Source organism: Ranitomeya imitator, chromosome 2, assembly GCF_032444005.1.
Source record: "Ranitomeya imitator isolate aRanImi1 chromosome 2, aRanImi1.pri, whole genome shotgun sequence".
Classification (NCBI taxonomy): Eukaryota; Metazoa; Chordata; class Amphibia; order Anura; family Dendrobatidae; genus Ranitomeya; species Ranitomeya imitator.
This window is the reverse complement of record NC_091283.1, coordinates 32999131-33017884: the sequence shown is the minus strand read 5'-3', so window position 1 is coordinate 33017884 and position 18754 is coordinate 32999131. Positions and strand designations below refer to the sequence as shown.

Genomic DNA, 18754 nt, shown 5'->3' with positions numbered 1-18754 from the left:
CCTGTCGCTATAGAGTCACTAAAAATAAGAAATAATGGTTTATCTATTACATTACTTAGTTCTCTTAGTACTCGTGGGTGTATGCCATCCGGACCCGGAGATTTATCTATTTTAATCTTATTTAGCCGGTTTCGCACCTCTTCTTGGGTTAGATTGGTGACCCTTAATATAGGGTTTTCATTGTTTCTTGGGATTTCACCTAGCATTTCATTTTCCACCGTGAATACCGTGGAGAAGAAGGTGTTTAATATGTTAGCTTTTTCCTCGTCATCTACAACCATTCTTTCCTCACTATTTTTTAAGGGGCCTACATTTTCAGTTTTTATTCTTTTACTATTGATATAGTTGAAGAACAGTTTGGGATTAGTTTTACTCTCCTTAGCAATGTGCTTCTCTGTTTCCTTTTTGGCAGCTTTAATTAGTTTTTTAGATAAAGTATTTTTCTCCCTATAGTTTTTTAGAGCTTCAATGGTGCCATCCTGCTTTAGTAGTGCAAATGCTTTCTTTTTACTGTTAATTGCCTGTCTTACTTCTTTATTTAGCCACATTGGGTTTTTCCTATTTCTAGTCCTTTTATTCCCACAAGGTATAAACCGCTTACACTGCCTATTTAGGATTTTCTTAAACATTTCCCATTTATTATCTGTATTCTCATTTCTGAGGATATTGTCCCAGTCTACCAGATTAAGGGCATCTCTAAGCTGTTCAAACTTTGCCTTCCTAAAGTTCAATGTTTTTGTGACTCCCTGACAAGTCCCCCTAGTGAAAGACAGGTGAAACTGCACAATATTGTGGTCGCTATTTCCTAAATGCCCGACCACCTGCAGATTTGTTATTCTGTCAGGTCTATTAGATAGTATTAGGTCTAAAAGTGCTGCTCCTCTGGTTGGATTCTGCACCAATTGTGAAAGATAATTTTTCTTGGTTATTAGCAGAAACCTGTTGCCTTTATGGGTTTCACAGGTTTCTGTTTCCCAGTTAATATCTGGGTAGTTAAAGTCCCCCATAACCAGGACCTCATTATGGGTTGCAGCTTCATCTATCTGCTTTAGAAGTAGACTTTCCATGCTTTCTGTTATATTTGGGGGTTTGTAACAGACCCCAATGAGAATTTTGTTACCATTTTTCCCTCCATGAATTTCAACCCATATGGACTCGACATCCTCATTCCCTTCGCTAATATCCTCCCTTAAAGTGGACTTTAGACAAGACTTTACATAGAGACAAACCCCTCCTCCTCTCCGATTTTTACGATCCTTTCTAAACAGACTGTAACCCTGTAAGTTAACTGCCCAGTCATAGCTTTCATCTAACCATGTCTCGGTTATTCCCACTATGTCAAAGTTACCTGTAGATATTTCTGCTTCTAGTTCTTCCATCTTGTTTGTCAGGCTTCTGGCGTTTGCGAGCATGCAGTTTAGAGGATTTTGTTTTGTTCCAATCTCCTCACTGTGGATTGTTTTAGAAATGTTCTTACCTCCCTTCTGAGTATGTTTTCCTGGGTCGTCTTTGTTCGAGTCTAACAATATATATATATATATATATATATATATATGTGTGTGTATATATATATATATATATATGTATATATATATATATATGTGTATAGATATATATATATATATATATATATATATATATATATATATATATATATATATATATATATATAAGATACATAGATATATTATTCTCACATGTATTGATTAGACAACTGCGTATCTTGAATATCTGTCTCACAGCAAAGATGAAGTTCCATAGAAGCTTGAAATATATCTCGCTGAAATATATGACCAATTTTCGAGAGTGCCAAAAATTCTGCATGCAGATAATGGAACCGAATACACAAGTAATGAGACGCATAGCATTTTAGGGAAAAATTAAATCGTGTTTCAGAGCACTGTACCAAACCACTCTGAACAAAATGGTGTAGCGGAAAAAGGGAAGCGAACACTTGTGAGTGTGGAAGTAGTTTGATGCAAATTTGCCAACAACATATTGGTGTGAAGTCATGTGAGAACTCCATTTGAGCAATGCAACAGCAAGAAGCCAGAACTACAACACACAAGAATATTTGGGAGTAAAGTATTTTTGTATATTCCCAAAATAAAATGTAGCAAATGTTTATCTCATACAAAAAAAGGTATCCTGGTGGGCAACAGTGAAACCCAGAAAGGATATAGAATCCTGCACCCAGAAACGAACAAGATCACAATAAGCAGAGATGTAATGATTGATGAGAACTTTGTGTCTCAAGTTTCATGACATCATGCCAGCTTAAAGCAACAACAATCTCCTTTACAATATCAAAATGGCAAAGAACGGAAGCTTGCTTGAGGAAGCAACAGAAAACTCAGAAGAACCTGAAGTCAGGAGATTGTCAAGATCAAACAATAGTATACCAGCTAAGGGTCTATCCTACTTTGTAAAATCTTACCTGAGTCAGAGCCGGAGTCATGGGATGAGATGCAGCAACTAACCTGTCCGTGAAAAACTGAAGAGGATTAATGCTGCTAATGAGGAAATGAAGTCCCTTCATCAACTGCAAACTTGGAAACTCGCCAAACTACTAGGAATGAGTGAGTACTAAAATGCTCGGATGTTTTTTACTCTAACCGAGCAATTCATAATGCTCATTTTGATTCACAAGTATAACGGGAGTCAATGGGAAAACTGAGCGTTCTTCTGGCAGACCCTACAAAGAGGTCTGGGGGCAGTGAAAATGTTGACATGGATGGAAAAAGTTCTGAATGGAAGGAGAACATTTGGGTCACACTTTTAATCCACTTTAAGAACTGACAAAGCTTTTAGAATCGACGCTAAATTGGAGTTTACAGGAATAAAAAGTTAAATGTTCTTTCCTGTATAATGACTTGTATATAAGGCAACATTTAAAAATGATACAAAAAATAATTTAAAACAATTTTGAAATTTTTATTAAAAATTTTTGTTGTCATTTATGCAGGAAGCAAGAACTTCCAAAAATTTGATTTGAAGAGGGACTCTGATATACCCTGTATTAGACATAAAAGAGGGCCTTATACACATTCTGCTCACATTGTCATGCAGCGGTTCTCCTAGACTCATAAAGGCTATGCACGAAGTGCAAAGCTTGCCAAAAATTACAAGCTGGATCATCCATACTCCCTTGAAGGCACCAATTGTACCTCATTCAAATGACGTGAACAAAGTGTACTTGTTACTTCAACTCTCATAAAGGCTCTGCACATGTTGCAAAGCTAAAAAAAAATTATAAAGCAGATCATCCATACGCCCTTAAAGGCAACAACTAGCGGGCCTCAGTCAAATATTGAAGATTAAAATCTCTTTATGTGCTGTTGTCATCTGGTGGTGTGGCAGTCAGGGCTAGTCCAGGTTTTGTTCATTTTTAGCAGGGTGCGCCTGTCGGCAGTTTCTGTGGACAGGCATAAGCGCCTGTCTGTTAAGAACTTTCTTTAAAAAAAAAAAAAAAAAGGCTCCGACTGGAACACCTACTCTTTTACAAATATATTCACAAGTGTTGGTGCTCTGCGGGACAGTTGCCCACTTTCTCCCTCTTGTCATCCCACTGCCTCTACCTACCTGTTTAAGTGCTGCTGAGCTGCCAATCCCTCCCTCAGCGCTCCTAGTCTCGCTCTGCATGCCAGATTCCCAGGTTGGGTCAGTGACTTCATCATCCACCACCTGGTCTTCCATCGCCGCTCTGCATGCCAGATTCCCAGGTTGGGTCAGTAACTTCATCATCCACCACCTGGTCTTCCATCGCCGCACTCTGGTCCTCCTGACTTGGTGACTTAACAACCACCTGACTTATCGCCAACTGACTCATCACCATAAACCTCTATAGACAAAACTTGCCATTCCCCCACCATCATTTTCTTGTGACCGTGGCTGCTCTAAGTTTTGTGCATCACTAAAAAGCATGTTCTCCTCTCTTGGAACGTTCAGGGTGAGAGGCCACAATCAAGAAATGTAAAGAGCTCCTCGGAGTGTCCCAGTGAGCGATCACTGGTCTCCTGGGACTCAACATGGTGGGAGGAAGGACGATCAAGGTGAGGATTAAGTGATCCAGACTTTAGGCTGGTGACTGGACCATGTCGATGAACGGGTGGGGCTGCCAAGCCTGCTGGAAGCATTATCTGCTATCCAACAGACTACCTGTTCGCACTGGTGTGACTTCAGTAGTGGTGTACCGTGCCTCCCTGCAAAGCGGGACAGGAAGCAATGGGTCATAGATGGACATGTGTTATGAACTGGTGATTTAGAACCACAATGGACCTGGTGGTTAAGAGCACTGAAAATGACCTGATAGTTACTAATAACATAGGACGAGCTCTGAGACGTGGGAACTCTGCTGACCGCAATCCCTAATCCTATCACACCACACTAGAGGTAGCCGTGGAGCGCTCCTGACCAGACCTAGGCGCCTCGGGCACAGCCTGAGAAACTAGCTAGCTTGAATATAGAAAAATAAGCCTACCTTGCCTCAGAGAAATTCCCCAAAGGAAAAGGCAGCCCCCCACATATAATGACTGTGAGTAAAGATGAAAATACAAACACAGAGATGAAATAGATTTTAGCAAAGTGAGGCCCGACTTACTGAATAGACCGAGGATAGGAAAGATAGCTTTGCGGTCAGCACAAAAACCTACAAACAACCACGCAGAGGGCGCAAAAAGACCCTCCGCACCGACTAACGGTACGGAGGTGCTCCCTCTGCATCCCAGAGCTTCCAGCAAGCAAAACAAACCAATATAGCAAGCTGGACAGAAAAAATAGCAAACAAAAGTAACACGAGCAGAACTTAGCTTATGCAGGGCAGACAGGCCACAAGAACGATCCAGGAGAGAGCAAGACCAACACTGGAACATTGACTGGAGGCCAGGAACAAAGAACTAGGTGGAGTTAAATAGAACAGCACCTAACGACTTAGGAAGGAAACTCAGAAGCCGCAGCCCCACTCACATCCACCAAAGGAAGCTCATGGACAGAACCAGCCGAAGTACCACTCATGACCACAGGAGGGAGCCTGACCACAGAATTCACAACAGTACCCCCCCCTTGAGGAGGGGTCACCGAACCCTCACCAGAGCCCCCAGGCCGACCAGGATGAGCCAAATGAAAGGCACGAACCAGATCGGCAGCATGAACATCAGAGGCAAAGACCCAGGAATTATCTTCCTGACCATAACCCTTCCACTTAACCAGGTACTGGAGTTTCCGTCTCGAAATACGAGAATCCAAAATCTTCTCCACTATATACTCCAACTCCCCCTCAACCAAAACCGGGGCAGGAGGATCAACGGATGGAACCACAGGTGCCACGTATCTCCGCAACAATGACCTATGGAATACATTATGGATGGAAAAAGAAGCTGGGAGGGTCAAACGAAAAGACACAGGATTAAGAACCTCAGAAATCCTATACGGACCAATGAAACGAGGCTTAAACTTAGGAGAGGAAACTTTCATAGGAATATAACGAGACGACAACCAAACCAAATCCCCAACACAAAGTCGGGGACCCACACAGCGCCTGCGGTTAGCGAAACGTTGAGCCTTCTCCTGGGACAATGTCAAATTGTCCACCACATGAGTCCAAATCTGCTGCAACCTATCCACCACAGTATCCACACCAGGACAGTCCGAAGACTCAACCTGCCCTGAAGAGAAACGAGGATGGAAACCAGAATTGCAGAAAAACGGCGAAACCAAAGTAGCCGAGCTGGCCCGATTATTAAGGGCGAACTCAGCCAACGGCAAAAAGGACACCCAATCATCCTGATCAGCAGAAACCAAACATCTCAAATATGTTTCCAAGGTCTGATTGGTTCGTTCAGTTTGGCCATTTGTCTGAGGATGGAAAGCCGAGGAAAAAGACAAATCAATGCCCATCCTAGCACAAAAGGCTCGCCAAAACCTTGTAACAAACTGGGAACCTCTGTCAGAAACGATGTTCTCCGGAATGCCATGTAAACGAACCACATGCTGGAAAAACAATGGCACCAAATCAGAGGAGGAAGGCAATTTAGACAAGGGTACCAAATGGACCATCTTAGAGAAGCGATCACAAACCACCCAGATGACCAACATCTTTTGAGAGACGTGGAGATCCGAAATAAAATCCATAGAGATGTGTCCAGGGCCTCTTCGGGACCGGCAAGGGCAAAAGCAACCCACTGGCACGAGAACAGCAGGGCTTAGCCCGAGCACAAATCCCACAGGACTGCACAAACGAACGCACATCCCGCGACAGAGACGGCCACCAAAAGGATCTAGCCACCAAATCTCTGGTACCAAAGATTCCAGGATGACCAGCCAACACCGAACAATGAACCTCAGAGATAACTCTACTCGTCCATCTATCAGGGACAAACAGTTTCTCCGCTGGGTAACGGTCAGGTCTATTAGCCTGAAATTTTTGCAGCACCCGCCGCAAATCAGGGGAGATGGCAGACAAAATTACCCCCTCTTTGAGAATACCCGCCGGCTCAGGCAAACCCGGAGAGTCGGGCACAAAACTCCTAGACAGGGCATCCGCCTTCACATTCTTAGAGCCCGGAAGGTACGAAACCACAAAGTCAAAACGGGAGAAAAACAGCGACCAACGAGCCTGTCTAGGATTCAACCGTTTGGCAGACTCGAGATAAGTCAAGTTCTTGTGATCAGTCAAGACCACCACGCGATGCTTAGCTCCTTCAAGCCAATGACGCCACTCCTCGAATGCCCACTTCATGGCCAGCAACTCTCGATTGCCAACATCATAATTACGCTCAGCAGGCGAAAACTTCCTGGAAAACAAGGCGCATGGTTTCATCACCGAGCCATCAGAATTTCTTTGCGACAAAACAGCCCCTGCTCCAATCTCAGAAGCATCAACCTCGACCTGGAACGGGAGCGAAACATCTGGCTGGCACAGCACAGGGGCAGAAGAAAAATGACGCTTCAACTCCTGAAAAGCTTCCACAGCAGCAGAAGACCAATTGACCACATCAGCACCCTTCTTGGTTAAATCAGTCAATGGTTTAGCAATACTAGAAAAATTATTGATGAAGCGACGATAAAAATTAGCAAAGCCCAGGAACTTTTGCAGACTCTTCAGAGATGTCGGCTGAATCCAATCATAAATGGCCTGAACTTTACATAGTTAGTAAGGCCGAAAAAAGACATTTGTCCATCCAGTTCAGCCTATATTCCATCATAATAAATACCCAGATCTACGTCCTTCTACAGAACCTAATAATTGTATGATACAATATTATTCTGCTCCAGGAAGACATCCAGGCCTCTCTTGAACCCCTCGACTGAGTTCGCCATCACCACCTCCTCAGGCAAGCAATTCCAGATTCTCACTGCCCTAACAGTAAAGAATCCTCTTCTATGTTGGTGGAAAAACCTTCTCTCCTCCAGACGCAAAGAATGCCCCCTTGTGCCCGTCACCTTCCTTGGTATAAACAGATCCTCAGCGAGATATTTGTATTGTCCCCTTATATACTTATACATGGTTATTAGATCGCCCCTCAGTCGTCTTTTTTCTAGACTAAATAATCCTAATTTCGCTAATCTATCTGGGTATTGTAGTTCTCCCATCCCCTTTATTAATTTTGTTGCCCTCCTTTGTACTCTCTCTAGTTCCATTATATCCTTCCTGAGCACCGGTGCCCAAAACTGGACACAGTACTCCATGTGCGGTCTAACTAGGGATTTGTACAGAGGCAGTATAATGCTCTCATCATGTGTATCCAGACCTCTTTTAATGCACCCCATGATCCTGTTTGCCTTGGCAGCTGCTGCCTGGCACTGGCTGCTCCAGGTAAGTTTATCATTAACTAGGATCCCCAAGTCCTTCTCCCTGTCAGATTTACCCAGTGGTTTCCCGTTCAGTGTGTAATGGTGATATTGATTCCCTCTTCCCATGTGTATAACCTTACATTTATCATTGTTAAACCTCATCTGCCACCTTTCAGCCCAAGTTTCCAACTTATCCAGATCCATCTGTAGCAGAATACGATCTTCTCTTGTATTAACTGCTTTACATAGTTTTGTATCATCTGCAAATATCGATATTTTACTGTGTAAACCTTCTACCAGATCATTAATGAATATGTTGAAGAGAACAGGTCCCAATACTGACCCCTGCGGTACCCCACTGGTCACAGCGACCCAGTTAGAGACTATACCATTTATAACCACCCTCTGCTTTCTATCACTAAGCCAGTTACTAACCCATTTACACACATTTTCCCCCAGACCAAGCATTCTCATTTTGTGTACCAACCTCTTGTGCGGCACGGTATCAAACGCTTTGGAAAAATCGAGATATACCACGTCCAATGACTCACCGTGGTCCAGTCTATAGCTTACCTCTTCATAAAAACTGATTAGATTGGTTTGACAGGAGCGATTTCTCATAAACCCATGCTGATATGGAGTTAAACAGTTATTCTCATTGAGATAATCCAGAATAACAACTTTAACAGGGTCCATCTCGATAGTAGAAGGGGAAAAAATGAAACCCAAAAATGAAACCTTCTGAACACCAAAGAGACACTTTGACCCCTTCACAAACAAAGAATTAGCACGCAGGACCTGGAACACCATTCTAACCTGCTTCACGTGAGATTCCCAATCATCCGAGAAGACCAAAATATCATCCAAGTATACAATCAGGAATTTATAAAGGTACTCTCGGAAGATGTCATGCATAAAGGACTGAAATACTGATGGAGCATTGGAAAGTCCGAATGGCATAACCAGGTACTCAAAATGGCCCTCGGGCGTATTAAATGCTGTTTTCCATTCAACGCCCTGTTAAATAGGCACAAGATTATACGCACCACGAAGATCTATCTTGGTGAACCAACTAGCCCCCTTAATCCGAGCAAACAAATCAGACAGCAGCGGCAAGGGGTACTGAAATTTGACTGTGATTTTATTTAGAAGGCGGTAATCAATACAAGGTCTCAACGAACCATCCTTCTTGGCCACAAAAAAGAACCCTGCTCCCAATGGCGACGACGACGGGCGAATATGACCCTTCTCCAAGGATTCCTATACGTAACTCCGCATAGCGGCGTGCTCAGGCACAGACAAATTAAACAGTCGACCTTTAGGAAATTTACTACCAGGAATCAAATCGATAGCACAATCGCAATCCCTATGCGGAGGTAGGGCATTGGACTTGGGCTCATCAAATACATCCCGGTAATCTGACAAGAACTCTGGGACCTCAGAAGGGGTGGATGATGAAATAGACAGAAATGGAACATCACCATGTACCCCCTGACAACCACAGCTGGACACAGACATAGATTTCCAATCCAATACTGGGTTATGGACTTGTAGCCATGGCAACCCCAACACGACCACATCATGCAGATTATGCAACACCAAAAAGCGAATATCCTCCTGATGCGCAGGAGCCATGCACATGGTCAGTTGGGTCCAGTACTGAGGCTTATTCTTGGCCAAAGGCGTAGCATCAATTCCTCTCAATGGAATAGGATACTGCAAGGGCTCCAAGAAAAACCCACAGCGCCTAGCATACTCCAAGTCCATCAAATTCAGGGCAGCGCCTGAATCCACAAATGCCATGACAGAATAGGAAGACAAAGAGCAGATCAAAGTAACGGACAAAAGAAATTTCGACTGTACCGTACCAATGGTGGCAGACCTAGCGAACCGCTTAGTGTGCTTAGGACATTCGGAGATTGCATGAGTGGAATCACCACAGTAGAAACACAGCCCATTCCGACGTCTGTTCTTGCCGTTCAGCTCTGGTCAAAGTCCTATCACATTGCATAGGCTCAGGTTTATGCTCAGATAATACCGCCAAATGGTGCACAGTTTTACGCTCACGTAAGCGTCGATCGATCTGAATGGCCAAAGACATAGACTCATTCAGACCAGCAGGCATAGGAAATCCCACCATGACATCCTTAAGGGCTTCAGAGAGACCCTTTCTGAAAATTGCTGCCAGCGCACATTCATTCCACTGAGTGAGCACAGACCACTTCCTAAACTTCTGACAATATATCTCTACCTCATCCTGACCCTGACACAGAGCCAGCAAATTTTTCTCTGCCTGATCCACTGAATTAGGTTCATCATACAGCAATCCGAGCGCCAGAAAAAACGCATCAATATCACATAATGCAGGATCTCCTGGCGCAAGGGAAAATGCCCAGTCTTGAGGGTCGCCACGTAATAAAGAAATAATGATTTTAACTTGTTGAACTGGGTCACCAGAGGAGCGGGGTTTCAAAGCCAGAAATAGTTTACAATTATTTTTAAAACTCAGAAACGTAGCTCTATCTCCAGAAAACAAATCAGGAATAGGAATTCTAGGTTCTAACATAGAATTCTGAACCACAAAGTCTTGAATATTTTGTACTCTTGCAGTGAGATGATCCACACAAGAAGACAGGCCTTTAATGTCCATCACTACACCTGTGTCCTGAACCACCCAAATGTCTAGGGGGAAAAGAAAGACAAAACACAGTGCAAAGAAAAAAAAATGGTCTCAGAACTTGTCTTTTCCCTCTATTGAGAAGCATTAGTACTTTGGGCCTCCAGTACTGTTATGAACTGGTGATTTAGAACCACAATGGACCTGGTGGTTAAGAGCACTGAAAATGACCTGATGGTTACTAATAACATAGGACGAGCTCTGAGACGTGGGAACTCTGCTGACCACAATCCCTAATCCTATCACACCACACTAGAGGTAGCCGTGGAGCACTCCTGACCAGACCTAGGCGCCTCGGGCACAGCCTGAGAAACTAGCTAGCCTGAAGATAGAAAAATAAGCCTACCTTGCCTCAGAGAAATTCCCCAAAGGAAAAGGCAGCCCCCCACATATAATGACTGTGAGTAAAGATGAAAATACAAACACAGAGATGAAATAGATTTTAGCAAAGTGAGGCCCGACTTACTGAATAGACCGAGGATAGGAAAGATAGCTTTGCGGTCAGCACAAACACCTACAAACAACCACGCAGAGGGCGCAAAAAGACCCTCCGCACCGACTAACGGTACGGAGGTGCTCCTTCTGCGTCCCAGAGCTTGCAAAACAAACCAATATAGCAAGCTGGACAGAAAAAATAGCAAACAAAAGTAACACAAGCAGAACTTAGCTTATGCAGGGCAGACAGGCCACAAGAACGATCCAGGAGAGAGCAAGACCAACACTGGAACATTGACTGGAGGCCAGGAACAATGAACTAGGTGCAGTTAAATAGAACAGCACCTAACGACTTAACCTCGTCACCTGAGGAAGGAAACTCAGAAGCCGCAGCCCTACTCGCATCCACAAAGGAAGCTCATGGACAGAAGCAGCCGAAGTACCACTCATGACCACAGGAGGGAGCCTGACCACAGAATTCACAACAGACATGCTTTTTGTGCTCCATGAACAGGCGTAGTCGCACCTGCCCCACGTCTTTGGCAACTGCGTGCTCCATCATCAGCACTTCCACTTCCCTGTCCCTTAATGCGCGCCTTATGTATTTTTGAATTGCTAGTCTCTTGAAGCCAAGTTTCCTTGATTAATTGGAACTAAAAATGTTTACTAAAAATGTGGTCACCTGTAGCAGGCCAAGCAGTTTTTAATTTTTTTTTCTAAACCACCTTAATTTCACACACAGCACGTTAAACTCTATGGATGACAAGTCAATTTTGTCACCAAAAAAAAAAGTGGTTACCTGCATCAGCTCTTTATGTAATAACAAACTGCAAAGCCCTAAACCCCGCCTAGAGGCTGTATTCAGCCACTCTCCTTGTTCCAGCAACAATCCATAGACTAAATGCAGAAAGTATCGCATAGAAACCGCAAAGCACAAGATTGAAAAATGCAGAAGTGGTGTAGATGTCTCTATTATAATTTCCTCCGATTCTTAGACTCCTGATTTTGGCTTCCAAATACTGATGTTAAATACTGAAAGTGTAAACGTGGCTTAAAGGCAATGTTCACAGATTGAAAGCAAGATTAGTCGTGAAAGGATATTCTCAGAAATATGGTGAAGATTATGATGCCACATTTTCTCCAGTTGCTAAGCAGACCACATTCAGGACTCCAATGGTTATAGCCGCGTTAACAAAACCAAATATCTGACAGACCTCAAAACTGCCTTTTTTAAATGGTGACCATGGAGAGGACTCGTAAATGACCCCACTCGAGGGTTCTATCAAAGAGGATGAAGTCTCGTTTGTAAACCACAAAAATTTCTCTATGGTCTTAAGCAATCGGCAAGAGCATGGAACACCAAAAATGAACAAAGTCTTATTGGAATAAGCAGTTAAATACTAAAAATGTACAGACGGAAAGTGGACATATATTCTCTTATGAGGATGATGTCATTATGGCTCATCATGAGGAAACAGAAACTGCAAAGATGACTTAAGTTCTGAATCAGCATTTTCAAACTAAAGACCTTGGAAATGTGACATTCTCTACGAGTCCGGGTCCAAAGAAGAAGATGGAAGCTTCTTTCTTCTAAACAAAAGTGCAAAGATCTCCTCCATTCTGAATCAGTTTGGAATGTCAAACGTATATCAACCCTAATGGAAGCGTCCTACTTAAAGTTCTAAGAAGGTGATCTGTTGCCTTACAATGAGAAATACAGATGGGCAGTAGGGGAACTTCTATACATAGCAACCGTGACTCAACCGGATATTACAGCAACATTGGAATTCTCTGCAGGTATGTAGAAAAACATCCAAAAGGACTGACCTTCCATTAAGATTTCTACAATATTTGTAAGACTCTCAAGACACATATTTAAGGATCTCTTCAACAGGAGATCTAAAACTCACAGGCTATGTGGATGCAGACTGGGCTCGCAACTTAAGTGACCGTACATCGGCTAGCAGCTATTTGTTCAAGCTTTGAAAAAGTTAAATTTCTCGGTGTAGCAGAAAATAGTTGTCTGTAGCCTTGTTATCCACAGAAGCAGAGTATGTGTCTGCAGCCCACACCAGTAAAGAGGTCATTTGGTTAAACCAATTATTAGGCGATCTTGGTAAGCCATCAACTCAACCGACAGTGATTTAGGATAAGTAGTTGTTGAGTGTTAGAGTAATGCTTATTACTGTACATATTGCACCAACTACTATTTACTACTGTTTCTAAGTGCATGAGCTTCTTTCTCCAGCAATACTGTTAGTGCAATAATGCATTCTAAAAAAAATTAATAAACAGGATGTTCCTGCTCACTGTGTGTGTAGCTGGAGCACATTTTTACTTTCACTTTTGCAAGCTGACAGACAAGATGCCTGGGTTGGTGCCTCTCGTCTGTACTAGGAGGTAAATATAAGTATTGCTTCTACCTGTCCTATGGTGTTACAGGATAAAGACAAGAATAAACCCCTGGTCGTCCTCTCCCAAAATCTGTACCAGCCTCTGGGACGTTGGGCCCAAAGTGACAGCGGTGCCATTCTGATTCGAAACTTCTTGAACGACAATGATTGTAGCTACTGCTGTACCCCGGACCACGAGCCCGGAGCGCACTCCTTCTTGGACGAGACCACAGACCTGGAAGGAATTGAACCCAGAAGTCTTCAGGACCTGCTAGAGGTGAGGAATGTAACCCCACTGATGTCAGTGAGATGCTCCAGGGCAGTAAAACATGTTGGATGCTCGTGGCAGATGCCAGCGTTGTAGTCCTGGCATCGGGGAACTCTCCTCCCCAGAATTTCCTGAGGGGCGCGTGACCCATCCTGTTATGTCTGGATGGGTCTTTCTGAGGCTCTTCCCTGCAAATCCACATCCCACTCATGGTGGTGCACACGCCTCTTTGAAAATAAGGTGCCTACTTCTCTATTCTGACCACCTCAATTGGCCATGAGCATGCTTTTCATTAATGTGGATTGGACCCTCAGCCCAACAAGGCTTTAACCGGTTCAGTTATAGACTACCTTAAATGGGTTTACCTAAAAATGTTAATTACCTTTACATTGAAGGGACAACCACAGATCATAAGGGCTTAGGGACCCAAAGTCTCTTGTGTGAACGTAACCGTAGTGTGTGAGCCGAACCACCGCTCCGTTCACTCCTGTGGCCTGGTAGTGTGTGAGCCGAACCACCGCTCCGTTCACTCCTGTGGCCTGGTAGTGTGTGAGCCGAACCACCGCTCCGTTCACTCCTGTGGCCTGGTAGTGTGTGAGCCAAACCACCGCTCCGTTCACTCCTGTGGCCTGGTAGTGTGCGAGCTGGACCACTGCTCTCTTCACTCCTGTGGCCTGGTAGTGTGCGAGCTGGACCACCGCTCTGTTCACTCCTGTGGCCTGGTAGTGTGCGAGCTGGACCACTGCTCTGTTCACTCCTGTGGCCTGGTAGTGTGTGAGCTGGACCACCGCTCCGTTCACTCCTGTGAATTGGTAGTGTGCGAGCTGGACCACCGCTCCGTTCACTCCTATGGCCTGGTAGTGTGTGAGCTGGACCACCGCTCCGTTCACTCCTGTGAATTGGTAGTGTGCGAGCTGGACCACCGCTCTCTTCACTCCTGTGGCCTGGTAGTGTGCGAGCTGGACCACCGCTCCGTTCACTCCTGTGGCCTGGTAGTGTGCGAGCTGGACCACCGCTCTGTTCACTCCTGTGGCCTGGTAGTGTGCGAGCTGGACCACTGCTCTGTTCACTCCTGTGGCCTGGTAGTGTGCGAGCTGGACCACCGCTCCGTTCACTCCTATGGCCTGGTAGTGTGAGCTGGATGACCGCTCCGTTCACTCCTGTGGCCTGGTAGTGTGTGAGCTGGATGACCGCTCCGTTCACTCCTGTGGCCTGGTAGTGTGAGCTGGACCACCGCTCTGTTCACTCCTGTGGCCTGGTAGTGTGAGCTGGATGACCGCTCCGTTCACTCCTGTGGCCTGGTAGTGTGTGAGCTGGACCACCGCTCCGTTCACTCCTGTGGCCTGGTTGTGTGTGAGCTGGACCACCGCTCCGTTCACTCCTGGGGCCTGGTAGTGTGCGAGCTGGTCCACCGCTCCGTTCACTCCTGTGGCCTGGTAGTGTGCGTGCTGGACCACCGCTCCGTTCACTCATGTGGCCTGGTAGTGTGCGTGCTGGACCACCGCTCCGTTCACTCATGTGGCCTGGTAGTGTGCGAGCTGGACCACCGCTCCGTTCACTCCTGTGGCCTGGTAGTGTGAGAGCTGGACCACCGCTCCGTTCACTCCTGTGGCCTGGTAGTGTGCGAGCTGGACCACCGCTCCGTTCACTCCTGTGGCCTGGTAGTGTGTGAGCTGGACCACCGCTCTGTTCACTCCTGTGGCCTGGTAGTGTGTGAGCTGGACCACTGCTCCGTTCACTCCTGTGGCCTGGTAGTGTTCGAGCTGGACCACCGCTCCGTTCACTCCTGTGGCCTGGTAGTGTGCGTGCTGGACCACCGCTCCGTTCACTCCTGTGGCCTGGTAGTGTGCGAGCTGGACCACTGCTCCGTTCACTCCTGTGGCCTGGTAGTGTTCGAGCTGGACCACCGCTCCGTTCACTCCTGTGGCCTGGTAGTGTGCGTGCTGGACCACCGCTCCGTTCACTCCTGTGGCCTGGTAGTGTTCGAGCTTGACCACCGCTCCGTTCACTCCTGTGGCCTGGTAGTGTGCGTGCTGGACCACCGCTCCGTTCACTCCTGTGGCCTGGTAGTGTGCGTGCTGGACCACCGCCCCGTTCACTCCTGTGGCCTGGTAGTGTGCGTGCTGGACCACCGCCCCGTTCACTCCTGTGGCCTGGTAGTGTGCGTGCTGGACCACCGCTCCGTTCACTCCTGTGGCCTGGTATGCGTGCTGGACCACCGCTCCGTTCACTCCTGTGGGCTGGTAGTGTGCGAGCTGGACCACCGCTCCGTTCACTCCTGTGGCCTGGTAGTGTGCGAGCTGGACCACCGCTCCGTTCATTGTAGCGATCTCCAATTGTTCACGTGATCACAGCCGAACTTCCGGTTCCCACCTCTCCATCGGACCGTGACCACTGAATACTCTAATCCGGCTTTGACTCTCAGAACTTTTCTGCTCTCTTCAGTCCGAGGATGGAAACAACTTCTTGGACAATAGGACGTTCATCACCGAGACGGCGTCTGCATTAGATGACACAGACGTTCAGTCCCAGTCCTCAGAGTCCAGCGGTATCTACTACCCGTCATCCCTTCACGTGTCCCAGCAAGAAGAAAGGTAACAAAAAAAAATTGTCTCCCTCCTACCCCGTCTTCAAAGCAGGCTGTCTGCTTCGCCTTGTGACCACCCGCTTCCCCCTGCGTTTACCCTACTACGGGCAGGCACAACAGGAACCCTCTGCCCCTTTCTCCAGAGTCACATACTCCATAGTCTGTCTCTCGGTAATTATATTGGGCTCTTTGTCGTTTCAAGAAACACTTCAAAAATCCATATTATAAGAAATGTAGTCCATCTTTATCAAAAGAATCTGCTTCTTTCTCCACTTATAAGCGACTTCTCCCTGCCTGCCGAACTCTTCATCTTTTTCAAAAGGAGCACTTGCAGACAACTGAAGTATCATATTACATCTGGGGGGGGGGGGGACAAAGTAAAAGTGACAGAGACCTACAAAAATTGTTGATTCCTACTAAGTGTTTAGCTCAGCCAAGCAATAGGTTCACAGTTACACTGCTCAGTACTGCTGAATGTTACCTTTCATGTTGCTATTTTGTAGTATCATACTGCAGTACTGAGCAGAGTAGCTGGGAATCCAACACTGGTGTGAGAAATACTACAAAAAAACTGCATCATGTAAGGTAAGCATTTCTAACCCAAGTGCTGGAGTCACAGCTACATTGCTCAGTGCTACATTACCATGTGCCAATTCGAGGCAGTGGAGCAGGAATTTCTCATGTCTGCGTGTGCTGTAATCTAATCAGTTACCTAAATGGACAGGTGCTTTAATATTGTATAATAGGTTTTTTGTTTTTTTTTGTTGCTATTTTTCAGTTATTTTTCTATTGAAGAAAGGACTTTTGACAAGGGCAATGCTGCGCTCATCGATGGGCTGTTATCCGGCTGTGACCCAGGTAACTGCCGCCACTACTGATAACGGTGCCCCTCTTCTTGTCTCCTATCTTACACTATTTCTGTAGTTATTGCACAGTATATACAGGGTACATGTGTATTCATATTGTGTTATTAAAGGGGTTCTCCACTACTAGGACACTCCCTCCTTTAACGGAATGTTTTGCCCCCAGATAAAATTAATAAAGCCTATACTCTCCTCCTGTGCCATCGGCACTCGCTGTCCCCGGGGTTGTGATGCGGTGTTGTGAGACATGATGCCCGGCGCCCAATCAGCGTCACGGTCTCCGACTTTGTACGAACTGAACATGAAGAGGAAGTCGGAGATCGGCTGCTCCCGGACGCCTCTTCATGTTCAGTTTGTCAGAAGGGTGAGACGGTGACGCCGGGCATCACGTGTCATTCCACCGCATTACAGGCCCGGGGAGAGCGAATGCCGACACCGCTGGAACAGGAGGCGAGTATAAGCTTTGTTTTTATCAGGGCCAAACCTTTAGTTTAAGAAGTGGTTGTCCTAGTAGTGGACAGCCCCAATAAAGGGAACCCGTCAGCAGGATTGTGCTCAGTAACCTACAGACACTGTCACGTCGGTTGCGTTATACTGATTACACTGATACCTGGTGATGGAATCTGTCTTGTGGTTGTTGTGTAATCTTTATTTTCAGTTTTGTGTTAATGATCTGCCCGTGCTCCGGGGCAGCCTGTGTGGGGTGCTCTGATTAGGTATTCTTCTGTATGGCTTCAGACTGATCCCTCATTGACCTGCCCTCTGGTTTACATAATGAATATTATATGTACATACTGGAGAAAAAAATCCCCTTCTGCAGGCAGGCGCCGGCCGTGGCACTTTTGCTGCAGCATAATCGCATGTGTAATGTGCTTTATAATTACTATGTTTGAGGTTATCCTGATACTCCCAAAAAAAATCCATTTGAAAATGGCGCGCACTGTGCCTGTGCAGTAGCAGCTATCGGTGTATATAGAGGTGATCTGACAGCTGCTACTGCACAGTCGCCCGCGGCGCCTTCTTGCTAGAGAAAAAAAAAGCCACTGCTGCTGCCTGTGCAATAGCAACTACTGGCAATGCCATCTTGGAGGAGGAAATGTATTTATTTTTTCTCTAGCAAGATGGCGCTGCCGGTGACTGCGCAGTAGTGGCTGTCAGATCACCTCTATATACAAAGATAGCCGCTACTGCGCAGGCATGGCGGGCGCCATTTTCAAATGGATTTTTTATTAATATCAGGATAACCAGAACCACATTTATTAACACTGTAGAAATGCGATTATGCTTTTCTACATCCTTTTCTGCGATTATGAATATATAATAATCATTATGTAAACTAGGGGGCGGTCAGAAGCCATACTGGTGAATTCCTAACCAGACCACCACATGAAGACCCCGCACAGCTCCGCCCCGGAGCACGGGCATATCATTAACTCAGAACTGAAAATAGAGATTCCACAAGAACCACAAGACGGATTTCATCACCAGGTATCAGTATAACGGCGCCGACCTGACAGTGTCCGTAGTTACTGAGCACAATCCTGCTGACGGGATCCCTTTAACCTAGTATGGAGCTGCAGCAGTAGTTGGCTGGTTGTAGTGTCTGATAAAATCAGATTCCAATATAAAGGGCAAGTCATCCCCCGATGAGATGAATAGTCCCTGAACTAACTGCTAAACGTGGACTATCAAAGTTGCGTTTTGGCTCTCCATTTTGTCTCTCCCTATTGGACCTTCTGA

At 45.7% G+C, this 18754-nt stretch overlaps 1 protein-coding gene across 1 annotated transcript in view; it reads left to right on the top strand.

The window, feature by feature from the left end:
* The window catches only part of WDR62 (WD repeat domain 62), a 78495-nt gene that overhangs the window by 39079 nt on the left and 20662 nt on the right, over positions 1 to 18754 (top strand). Inside the window, exons 22-24 of the mRNA XM_069746423.1 lie at positions 13346 to 13573; positions 16010 to 16158; positions 16930 to 17009. Coding sequence (XP_069602524.1) covers positions 13346 to 13573; positions 16010 to 16158; positions 16930 to 17009 — 457 coding nt within the window. The remainder of the gene's footprint in view (positions 1 to 13345; positions 13574 to 16009; positions 16159 to 16929; positions 17010 to 18754) is intronic.